Here is a 12,101-nt window from a genome sequence, read left to right as displayed (position 1 = left end):
TACTTGATAAACAAATGGATTGAGGTCTCTCTATACTTTAAATATAGTCCACACATGTTATTTCCTAAATTTTAGATAGCTAACGATTGATCTATGTTTTTCTTTATAAAATTCTATTGAAACGTGGAAAATTAAGGTATTATCAGATTGTTCTTGTCATTTTATGCCGACCTATGATATCTTTAATTCGTCAATTGCGTCCCTCTGCGACGCCGTTGGTCGTGTTGTTTTATGTAATCATTAGTTTCTTTAATTATATCAAAGGAATGATTCATCGTTCATGCAATAATCTGAATATTTAAAAAGTCAAGTGCACAACAACTGGCGATCAAAATATGTCAATAGACCGGATGGTCCGGATTCATAATCTAACTCTGTTCTTTTCACGTTACAATCTTCTAAACTTCCAGAGAAATTTGCATTTTAGGATTGGAAAACGATTGAATAAGATGGATTTGCTGATAATTCATTTGTAATCATGCAACCCGAACTCCTATTTTGCAATTGAAAAAGAATATAAAAGACACAGAGACATCAAACATGTGTATAATAATATTTTGAAAACGACCACCTTAATTAAATTGGTTTTTTAAAGTTGTTTTTGGTATATCCAAATACCAAATGTATGGAAAAATGAAAAATCCATCAACTTCAAAAATATGTAAAATTTTATTTTGTCAAAGACGCTTTTTATTTGTTTTTGGACTTAGCAAACACACACAAAAAAAATGTGTCAAAGGCCTTGAGGCTTGAACCCTTCGGGTTTCTCGTTTAAATGAGCTGGCCCATACTAACTGTTAACCGTTTATTGACTATCTGTGGCTTTTAGTTAAAGATCATAGCTATAGTTATTTTCGAATTTTGGTCATCTGGTTTATATATTGTGAGAAAGTCCTAGAAGCTAGTTCCTTTTAGAAAAGAGGAGCAATGCTGAATAATAGAATTTGTGTGCTTGGTGACTAGAACGGTCTATATAAAGTATAGGTATGAATGGAATTTCGTTGCAGCTCAGGAGGAGTTGTATTTGTTATCTTAATCCGTTGCAGCGTCTCACGGTGGGAAGATTGTGTGTGACAACCTACTTGATGGGCACTTGGATGTTTCATACTGTATGAAGCTTCCAGAGGTAAGAAAACTATTTTAAAAGCCCATTTCAGAGTCTCACAAGTCACAAACAATAAAGGAATAATGTATCATATATATATAGCCCTGGCGTAATAGTAGATAGATAGTTCGCTTATGGACTCATTTAGTAAACAGAGTTTTGGATTCAAAGCTTCCCAGCTAGGACTAAAGTAAAAGCTTTTTCTATACTATATTAAGTGATGACTACATATTTTTATAAGGAGTAATTTTCAAGTTTGAACCAAGTAAGACCCAACCATTTATCTAAGAGACCCTTTCGAACCCGGATTCGAGCTCTGGTAAAGTTCTGGTTACAGCTGCAGATGGCATTTTACTTCCACCAAACCATCTGCTCTCAAACACTTCACCATCATTAGCGTCTCTCTCCATCATCACTTGAATCTTCTTCGCTCTTGAAACCCTTATCCCCATTGTACACAAAAACCCTAATAAACCGAATCCTAATACAAATCCCACGATCCACAACCACCACCAGGTGGACCACGACTCAACATTCTTCTTATCGTTCTCCAAAGGCTCGATCACCGAATAATCCCCATGGCTCGAACCATAACACACACCCGGGATAACCATTCGGCTTATATGAGTCGCTTCCTCATCTTTGGTCTGTGCCTTGAAACTCACGCATCTTACCCTAGACAGCATTTCCTCATCCCTCTCTTTAGGTAGATCCCTAAACGAAACCTCTACAGGATTCTTCATCTTTAGAATTATTTCTTTAACATTGTCTTGATCCGACACATCCAATACCTTAAACCCTAAGACAGAAGTGATTAACCGGTAACCAGGTACGGTATACCAATGGTTAGACCAATTCCCTAGATTTTGGTATACTATAACGACTCTCCTAGCAGGAGGAACCGAAACTGACCTTTCCGGAATAAGCACGTTGCTGAACTTGGCCCCGGAGTTCCAAAGACTCTTCCCGGTGAGACGGACGACAGAGACTTCGATGCCGGAGAGATTTTCCGGTAAGATAGCTCGGTATAGTGCACCGGTATGATGTTGAGTGGTTAACGTCTTGAGGGCGAAATTCTCTAAGGATTGAGACAAGGAATGTGGTAAAGTGACATTAAGGATTGATGTTGTGGAGTTCAAGTGGATAAGAGAGGATTGTAATGTAGAAGAAAACAAACTGGTATGTAGTAAGAACACAACACAGCAAGTGAGAGACTTTGAGTTCATGTTTCTCTTTAGTGTTTTTTTTTTCTGTCTTTGGGAAAATGTTCGTTAGAGTTCGAGGTTGTGTAAAGAAGTGAAAAAGGCAAGTAAATGTAGGACCATAAGTAAATAGATGATGATGCATGTATTATATATTATAACTCGATTAAATGAATCTAGTGTCGTTAAGGATTAGAATCTTCTAACATATCGAAATTAGATATTAATATTATAGTTTTGCTTTCTTTGATTTATAAACTAATTACGTACTATAAGACGTTATAGACAAGTTTTGTTTTCGAATGAAATTGGGATAAAATGAAAAAAAAGAAGCAAATTTATAATTGAAACTTTTAATTTTGAAAAGTAGAGATAATTATTTAGGGAAGGGAAGAAAGAGCGCAATCAGCGGCATGAACTCGTTACTCAAAAGTCAAAAAGAGAAAAAAGAGTCAACTCTTTAGTGTTTTTTTCTATGCATGCGTTGCTTTCTCATCATTTTATCTCTATAAATCCTAAAACATAAACTTAAAAGGATTGGATAAATTTTCATTACAGCAGTTTACATATTATAAGAGTTCAATTTAGCACTTTTAGACTTGACAAGAAAATAATAGTAATCAACATTGAATTGGATTTGAATTTGTCTAAGGCACTGTGAGTATTAAAGCTGATTATATTATCATTAACAAAAAAAATCTCATAAAACTAAGTTTTAGTTGCCAAAACAAATGTACACAGACCAAAATATTGAGCCCACAAGTGAAAATAAATGGAGCATATATCCAACTCTATATTAATGGGCCTAAACTGGCCCAATATATGAATTTGATTTTATTTTTTGATGATTATTTAGTGACTTTAGTCGTTTATACTGAAAAACTTAATTCCTTGCCTTTCCTATAATCCTTGACGCCAATACTGAAAAGGAAATTATAAATTTTGATTTGGAAAATTTTCAAGAAAGTAAGACTAATTATGAATTTTTGTAATGAAATTGAATATTTGAGAAGAAAGAATTGTATAACAAGTGATGAACTCACTAATGCTACATTTTTTCTTCCTGAAAGTAGATTGGAGGTTGGTGAGTGTATAAATGTAAGAAAGTAGAAATATAAAAAAATTAACTGAATGGTCATATCAAATGATGTGGAAAACTGAGGATTCACTCTTTTGGAATAAAATAATCAAACAAAATAAAATAAAAAACAGGTAAGAGAGAGAGTCTCTGCTTAGCCATGAGTTGTGTGTTTCCATTTCACCACAACAAAAAGGTACTCACCTTCTATACCCAAATTGAAACCACCCTTCGATTATTCCTTTGTAATTATTTTTAAAATGCAACATATTGTGTTGTAGGTCTTGCTTTTTTAGTTGTCTTTCTTTATTTATTGTAGATCTTGCAAAATTTGGTTAGAGAGAACTCGATTAACGATATTTAATCACAAATTCACAAAATCTATCGAGTTGAAGCAGAATTTTAAGTTCTGGACAGCAGTAACATATTGAACCATGCTTAATATACAACAAACATTTTACACCAAATAAAACTATTTATTTAGTATGTAAATATTCTGAGAATTCAACAAACATGTTCATATTATATCTTAAGTAAATATGGTGAACCTAAAGAGAATAAATATTTTTCTAGACAAAACGAAAACAAAATAGTTTTAGCAGAAGAAATCTTTGTTATCATGAATGAAAGATCGAGTGGAACTTTATAATGTTAGTTATTTTTTTGTTATTTAAATTCCCTTTATAACAAACCAACCTTGATAAAAAAATAAAATAAAATTATTCATTTACCATTGAACTATCATATGATGTCAGTAAGCTTTATAAACTTAGAAATTTTCAATTTTTTCAGGAAACAGAAAAAAAATCAGTGACACAGCTGATATGATGATGGGAAGACTACAAGAAGACTGAAGCAAGTTAACAAGAGACCCATGGAATCTCTGCAGTTTTGTTTCCCACTTCTGTTTTTTTCTTCCATGCTCCACTTTTTCTATCAATATCTCTTTGTTTTATATGTAAAATTCAATTTAAAACACACACACATATATTATTTATATTTGAAGGATAGAAAATTAGCAGATACTGAATAAAATTGCATAAGATTTAATTAAGACAGCTGTAGAAGGACAGAGTCAAATCATGGGACAACCCTATATGTCCAATAAAGGTATTGGAATCCTTTGTATCACCTCTATTTACCTTACAAATTTCATAATTATAACTCCATAATTAGAAAAAAGAAATTTAATTAGATTGACCAAAATATAAAAGAGAGTTAATTAGATATATCGCTATGATTTGCAAATAACATCATGTTTTACGCTAATATCTTATTATAGCACCAAATTATTTATATTCTTACAAATACAAAATTCATAATCATTTTTCTAACGATCACTACTGATTTGATTAAATATGAGAATCACTATTAGTAAAATTTTAAAGACATCATGTTTTATAACAATAAAAAGAAGATAAAAAAAAAAGATAAAAGACTTCAATATACAATAATTTGTTTTGTCAATAACATACAATAGAAATTTTATGAATTCAGGTGATGACACACCAATGACAAGTAACACCAATAGTTAAATCACAAATCCTCAAGATTACCATTTTGATTATAAGTGGTAATCTTGTGATTGTAAAAGAACAGAATTTTAAAGTCGATACTATAATACTTAACTATTTTGAATTTTAGAGAGCGCACCAAAGAATAGACGACATGTTTGATTGCTTATATCTGTCGTATGTTTTCTTATATCACCAAATTATTGCTGTCTCCATATGCTACTAGTTTTTATGATTATGTGTCCTTTTTTTATATTGGTAATCGTTTAGGCAACAAATGACCATGCCGTTCCGGAGAAAAGGTGCTTAATTACCTCATTATCAAAATGCATGATTCTACAACTGTTTAAACCAATTTCCCAAATCATCCAAAACAACTGTTACACCAATTGCAACTGTTTGATGAACAGTTGGTTTCTAACCACGTTCGTAAACCATAGTAACATTGTAAATAAATTAAAAAGTTGAATGAGAAAAAAATCGTACTACAAGAAATGATGGATGGAGAAGAAAGAGTGGTATGAGACTAGATGTGCCGATGGACAGATCAGAAAAAAGGTTTGATTAGACTAAAACATTTTATCTTCTTAAAGTTGTGACACAGGTTTATTTTTTTTGCAAGTAATATCCTTTATTACTATTATTTTCACTTTTGGTCTCCACCGAGAATCGGATGTGATGATATTCCCCCTCTTTTTATGAGAAAATTATAATTTATATATTTTAATAATAATTCGTAATTACGTCTGTAGTGTAGTGGCCATACAGGTTGGGTCAAGTATGTTCCATTCGTAATTAAGTCACGTGAATAGAGTATTAGAGTTGTTTAGTGATGGTATTGACGTCTTTTTTTAGATGTATAGTTCTAAAAAAAAAATTTGGTTGGCTACAACAATTTGGTATATCATAGATGATTTAGTCTTGGTTTGGTCTCTTTCGTTTTATGGGTTTTGTACGAAAATAAAATCATATGTACTTCAGTTTGGTTACAATGATGTCTATTATACCTCTTTAAGAAATGTTTGGATATTTTTATTTTTATTTCATTTTAAAAGATCGGTTATTGCATGTGCACAAACCTATAACTAGAGTTAAAACCTCTAAAAACACGCCTTTATGGGGTATAATCAAAAGCAAATGAGTTTACCTAAATATGTCTCTTCCACAAAAAAACTCTAAAAGTGTGTGTCTATTGTCTATAGATTCAATATTAAGCATATTTTATATCGATGCTTAATGACATCGACACACTTAGTAGTTCCTAAAACGAATAAAAGATCTTTTTGGCAGAACAGACTATTACACCAAACTATACATATATTGCTAAGCACTTATGCGTATGTGAATAATCAGGCATTAACCAATAGCAGCCCGAGTCATGATGAGTCTCTTTAGACTTCTTATTCACTCGCGATTAAGTTAGCATTCAACATCCTCACTCATATGCTCGATAAACCCCGATCTTCACTGAATCTTGTATGCCCAAAACGTTCGCCCCATTGGACGAGCAAAACCCTAGCAGCCCTACGTCGACATCATTCCGCTTATTCCACCAAAGAACGCTGCTCGTGGGTCCTTCGTTTCTTAGGCGTTGTAAATAGTCTCCAGGAGAATTAGCCTTTTTTCTTTTTTAATTTGGCTGCATAAAACAAAAAATCAAAGATAAATTAAAGAACTTTCAGATTCCTTTATTCACTTTGTAAAGAATCTAGAGTTTGTTTCTTTCCAATATTAAGCCATTGTACTTGATGTTTAGGGATATTGGAAGGGCCAACTCATATGCTTAGATTAATTACAAACATTAGAAGATAATGCTGACCAAAAACTATCATTAGAAAAAAAAAAAGTAACAGATAGGTTTTGTGTTTAAATAACATTGCCTTTTAAAGACAAGATATGATGTAGCCAAAACAAAAGGGAAAAAAAAAACGAAGAAATTTTGATATAAACAACAAAATTATTGCGGGTTCAAACATAATAAAGAGAAACATGTTATAAAGAAGAAGTGAAATGTGACAGAAAATATAGACCGACATCGACCTGAAGATATCAATGTAACATGTGAACGTAGGAAAAATAGTTCGTAATTAAAGTTATGAATATAAATCTTGTTATATCTTATGTGACTATGGTAACATGATTTCAAATATTTGTAACATTAGCAATCAGTAATTGGTTAGAAATTATATATTTATAAATCTTACAGCAAATTTTGAATAATTAATCAAGTCAATAAACGAATGAATTTTGCAACAAAAGATAAAATCTGTCATTTCAACTTCCAAAGGCCAGAAAAGCAGAAACCGAAGCACTTTCAAATGTGATATATATGTAAATACCAAAAATATAAAAATAACTAAAGAATGTCATTGAAGAGAGAGGAGCATAATTGGGAAGTGTAAAATAAATGAAAATTATGGGAACTTGTTGCTGCAGTATTAACTCTTCATGCCCCAAGAGCAAACAAAGCTCATGAGTTTGTCGCCAAGCTTTATTCCTTCCTTTTTAAAACAAATATTTGTAATTACGCTAAACCCTAGCCATCTAAAATAATAGACAAAACCCTACTTGTAAATTGTTGAAACCGCCAATTCCCAGAGAATAAAAAGAGAGAGATTCAAAGAAAAAGCAAGGAACACTTATAAGGGTAAATTTAGTCTGCGATTTTAGAAAATGATAGTGGCTTACAAAAATGAAAACCTAGTTTACTCGCTAGGGTTCATCAAATCAAATATAGTTAACCTAGAAAGATGAAAAATTAAATGGAGAAAATGATTGCATTCGCTAATCTAAAGAGATATGAAGAAAGTAAGTCATACCAGATTTGAATATCCACAACTGGTCATATTCTTCTTCACCTATCCATGGCGATGCCTTAAATAAAGATAAACCCAAAATGTTAATTTTACCAGAACTATATATACGAAGGCAGCATATATGTCACTTAGTGGATCAAGCATGTTTTTGTGCAGGAAAGATTAATCAAGAAAATTGGAATACAAAAGAGAGAGGGAGCTCCCTTCAGTCCAATCAAAGAGAATCAATGATCCAATTTGTCTACCGCATCATTCATTCATTTAACGAGTCTAGTTTGAATTTTGGCGACTCGGTATTTGGATGAATGAGTCGGAAGCTAATTGAATCATATCACGACCTGTGAATGGACTCAAGGAAGCTCTCTCTACATATATATTCCTAAAACATCAATTCAAAACAGCGAGTATTAAGTGTATGAACATGTGTAATATGCGTCCGAGCGTGTGTTTGTACATCTACTCCATATTTGCATGGATCTATAACCTAGCAAGCGAAAAACCATGATTTAGAAGAATATGCAACAAAATTTGAAAGAAAACAAAGAAACCCTAGATCTCATCTAAAAGCTAAAGTGATTCTAAATGGATCTATGACAACAATAATATATTCGTATGTATGTATATGAAGAGATAGAGCGTTTGGAACATCAGAAGATTGATGAAAAACTAGAGATGGGAAAAGAAGATGATGGTATGTATGTATATTCATGTATTGTATGGAGAGAATAGATGAGAGAGAGAGAGTTTGAACAAAACAAGATTTGATGGAGAAAGAGAGAGAGGGAGAGAGGCGTAGAAAAGGGATGGTAGATGCGAGGAAATACACTGCGGATACAAGTATGCAAAAGTAGTGATGGGTTTTTATAAGCTTCAAATTTAGAACTTTTGGGGTAAATTTTGTAGAAAAAATCCCTTTATATTTTTCTTTACTTCATTGGAACGTGGACTTGGACACAAACTAAGATAATGTTGGAAACTGTCAATTATTTAATGCGTAGAAGCTTAGACCGGGTAGTTCCCTTTTCTCATCTACACACTTTTATTCCTTTATTATTACTCTAGTTTTTTGCTTTTACTACTAGTCTATATTCTTTTATTCTTCTTTTGCCCAATAACTACATTTTCTACGTTTTCTATATGAGAAGAAAAAACTACATAATTTTTGATGTTGCATTCTCGTTAGCATATTAAAACCATTGTTATAACAGTCAATAAAAAGTCTTACTTAACATTTTCAATTAAAAACCTGATAAAGACCAACTAATGACAAAGAGCCGTGAACATATATAATGTCAAGAGGCCGGTCAACTAGCACTGCCTTAGCTCTGATGAGTGAAGATGGTAGACGAGCCTAACAATCTGCGAAGACCGAACTTACCATTGAGCAACGCCATCAAGATTAACGATCAAATTCACATACCGGGTATATATGATCCTTGCACTCCAAATCCTGGACGTTCTAACTGTAACACCGTCAACATTCATCACAGTTCATCAAAATCTCTATCGTTCTTCATCATCACCCTCCACTCCATTTCTTCATCATTTAGTCCATCTTGGATGATGGCCCATCACCCATCATGGATCCATTTCCATTTTCAGGAAGTCCTACCTCATTTCCAACAAACATAATGCTTAATTTTGTTCACAAAGATATTTTCTTAAGCAACTTTTCCAAAATAGCCACAAAGTGATATTGCAAAACAACCGACGGTTCTTGTTCGAATATTTCCAATCTTCTTGATGAAACAAAATCCAATGGGCTCCTTTGTTCTCAATTTTATTACAACACACAAAAGTCCTAAGCGACTTTCTGTAGAAATGAATACAATGCTTCAAGACACAATTTCAAAATCAATAGCAACAGACGAGTCTGGATTCCACAAAACAATATAAAGAAAGGAATGAACGTATCCACTGAAAATATCACACCATTTTACAGTTGATGGTTTCCTTGAGATATTATACTCAGTTGTTCACTGTGGTCACATTTTTCAGAAGCATATCCACAACATCTTTGGAAATTCTCGTAGCTTCGTTCTTCAATTGCTCGATTTTGGCATCAGTCTCTTGCTCAAGCCTCTTCACGTTTGCACCTGAATCTCCACTTGTCTGTTTTTACATTCAAGATTTCTCATCAATATAACAAGTGTTTGAAAGAACCAAGATGTAATAAAAGAACCACATTTTCAGTGGCTTATAAACCAGTTTATCAACATTACCGCTTCGAGTTTCCTCTGGAACCCCTGCTCTGTACTGGTTTTGTGCTCAGCAACCTCTGTTTCAGCTTCTTCCTTGGCTTGCTTCAGTCTAGTCATTTTTGCTGAAAATCAAAACACATACAGATTCTCAATCACAAGTTGTAATTCTGCAACTCATTTAGTGCCCAACTGTTAAATTTCCATGATGAGTACAAAGTTACAATCAAATGCTATATTCAACCAAAGGCTTTATGTCATCACTCTTATCATGATCCTAAGACTATATCATCAGATAAACGCATCCACAGTACATGAAGAACTCTGGCATTAAATCAAGACATACGCGTAGAAACCGAAAGAGTTATAAGAACACTGAACGATGAGTAAACCAATCAAATGAAAAACTTTTAAGCAATTCTAGAGTCTCAGATTCAAGGTATCAGAGAATAAGCATAGAACTTGTAAATACCGGTCCTAGCGGCATTGACAATTTGCTGAGCTTCACGTTCAGCAGCAAGCAGTTGCTGGATCCCTGCAGATTCCATAATTTCTTGAAAAGACCTTAAAAAATCTGTTTGTCAAAAACAACACAAATCTTCATATAATTTTTATCTATGAATTTGCATAAACAACGTGAGAAACCAAACCACAGAATCCAAAAAATGACAACTTCAACAACATTGTTTAAACAAACACATGAATCTAAAACGGTGATCGGGTCAGGCATAAGATACGATCCCCTTTGTTTCATAGTAAAGTCAGTAAATTTCAATCAGATCAAATCAAAAATCCACAATTTGTTCCATGAGTCAAACAAGATCTGTTCAGCCCAGTAACCAAATTCTAGAACAAAGAAGGATAATTTCGATCCAACATTGGATCAAATAAGATCTAGAATCCAAAAGGTACAATCTTTTTGAGAAATCTAGGAGAAACAAAGAGAAGAAATTCACCTTCTTCGCCACGAAAATGGACAGAGAGACAGAGAAGACCGGAGAAAAACTTAAAAATTATTGAATACAGAAGAATGAATAGAGAGATCAAGAAGATTGATGAATTCGAATAAAATTATGGGCCTAATGAAACCCATTATTCTCTAAACAGATCAGGCCCATTAATATAGGAATGGTCCATTCCAAATTTCCAACAACAAAAAATAAAGCAATGAACGGTGGAGTAAGCACTAAGCAATTTGCATGTCTATGCATTTTCATTTCGTTACGTGTTTCCTTCTCCGTAATAATCCTTGCAAAGTAAATAATCCAAAAAACTAAACATCTTTCTCTGTCTACTTATCTCTCAGAGAGGCAGACAAAAGGACAAAAGTGAAAAATCAAACTGAAAACTGTTTCTGTTGCATATAATAATGTATGAAAACAACAATGTGAAACTTTATCGATAGTCATTGAAAATACTCAGTGATGTTCTTGGGGTTTTGCTCTGTTTCAATGGGGATAGTCATAGCCTCATAGCCTCATCTTTCTTTGCAAATTTTGTTGCGTTCACTGTAGTTTTTGCCATTACACGAAGAAACAAAATTTCTCTAAATTTACCTTTTCTTTTCTCCTCCTCTCTATCTTTAAAAAAAAAAACTTTTTTCTTTTCTTAATTTCTACTGAATAGTACTGATTGCTCTAGTAATAAACACCAATCACACCTCTAATCTAATTTATGTGATTATCTGATAGTATAGTAAAAGCATAGCATCAAGGTGAGGTAAGAATGGGGTTCTTACGTGGCCCCAGCTGATATACAAAAGAATTATTGTATAAAACTACGTCAGGCATGATTAACTAACATATGATTGGGGCAAAAGTCTATGCATCTATGATCACCACAATCCACATATATATATAATATATCTATGTTTTATCGATAAGATCTATTTGGTATGATTAGTTTGACATAGAAGTAGCGCAATACTAATTCTTACCACTTTTGTAATTAGTAATCACATTAAAAGTACATTGTCTAGCGGTAGGATTACCAACAGTACACATTATATAAACTGTCTGTTTAATCAAATTGTATGATTTTTGTGCTTTTTTTTTTTCTTATTCAAATTTATCGTTTAACGTACATAAATATTAACATCGGTATCATTACCAAATTCAGTTGCTGTTGTTATTATCCTATCCAAACCTAATTGTGATCATGTTTTAACATTAAAAAAAGAAAAAAAAAA

The 12,101-nt window shown here is 32.8% G+C and overlaps 2 protein-coding genes, 2 long non-coding RNA genes and 1 other non-coding gene across 5 annotated transcripts; 2 read left to right on the top strand and 3 right to left on the bottom strand.

Annotated features, from left to right (window-relative positions):
* The first annotated feature begins 149 nt into the window (after window positions 1-149).
* On the top strand, window positions 150-500 carry AT4G07175. The gene has a single exon (NR_142106.1). It is a non-coding gene; the product is annotated as an other RNA (long non-coding RNA).
* A 646-nt stretch (window positions 501-1,146) lies between these two features.
* AT4G23720 (transmembrane protein, putative (DUF1191)) lies at window positions 1,147-2,376 on the bottom strand. Its single transcript, NM_118503.4, has one exon. It carries the CDS (start codon window positions 2,329-2,331, stop codon window positions 1,390-1,392), a length of 942 nt encoding a protein of 313 aa, NP_194103.2. The 5' UTR covers window positions 2,332-2,376; the 3' UTR covers window positions 1,147-1,389.
* A 3,876-nt stretch (window positions 2,377-6,252) lies between these two features.
* Window positions 6,253-6,486, top strand: AT4G07170. Its single transcript, NR_142105.1, has one exon. It is a non-coding gene; the product is annotated as an other RNA (long non-coding RNA).
* Window positions 6,487-7,906: 1,420 nt separating this feature from the next.
* MIR319a lies at window positions 7,907-8,082 on the bottom strand. The gene has a single exon (NR_142347.1). It is a non-coding gene; the product is annotated as a microRNA ath-MIR319a precursor (primary transcript).
* A 1,331-nt stretch (window positions 8,083-9,413) lies between these two features.
* On the bottom strand, window positions 9,414-11,112 carry VAG2 (vacuolar ATP synthase subunit G2). The gene is made up of 4 exons (NM_118502.3): window positions 10,870-11,112; window positions 10,386-10,487; window positions 9,938-10,038; window positions 9,414-9,827 (listed from the first exon to the last, which is right to left on the bottom strand). Exons 2-4 carry the CDS (start codon window positions 10,459-10,461, stop codon window positions 9,684-9,686), a joined length of 321 nt encoding a protein of 106 aa, NP_194102.1. The 5' UTR covers window positions 10,462-10,487; window positions 10,870-11,112; the 3' UTR covers window positions 9,414-9,683.
* Window positions 11,113-12,101: the final 989 nt, after the last annotated feature.

This window comes from Arabidopsis thaliana, chromosome 4 (genome assembly GCF_000001735.4).
Source record: "Arabidopsis thaliana chromosome 4, partial sequence".
Classification (NCBI taxonomy): Eukaryota; Viridiplantae; Streptophyta; class Magnoliopsida; order Brassicales; family Brassicaceae; genus Arabidopsis; species Arabidopsis thaliana.
The sequence above is the reverse complement of the archived record's forward strand: the minus strand, read 5'-3'. Positions and strand labels throughout refer to the sequence as shown.

What these genes read in the sequence shown, in the direction of transcription:
- VAG2 (NM_118502.3), bottom strand. Translation starts at nt 10,461, where the DNA reads ATGGAATCTGCAGGGATCCAGCAACTGCTTGCTGCTGAACGTGAAGCT. An exon ending in TGTCAATGCCGCTAGGACCG is followed by an intron (nt 10,039 to 10,385) that starts GTATTTACAAGT and finishes TTTGATTTTCAG; the next exon opens with CAAAAATGACTAGACTGAAG. An exon ending in TCCAGAGGAAACTCGAAGCG is followed by an intron (nt 9,828 to 9,937) that starts GTAATGTTGATA and finishes ATGTAAAAACAG; the next exon opens with ACAAGTGGAGATTCAGGTGC.
- AT4G23720 (NM_118503.4), bottom strand. Translation starts at nt 2,331, where the DNA reads ATGAACTCAAAGTCTCTCACTTGCTGTGTTGTGTTCTTACTACATACC.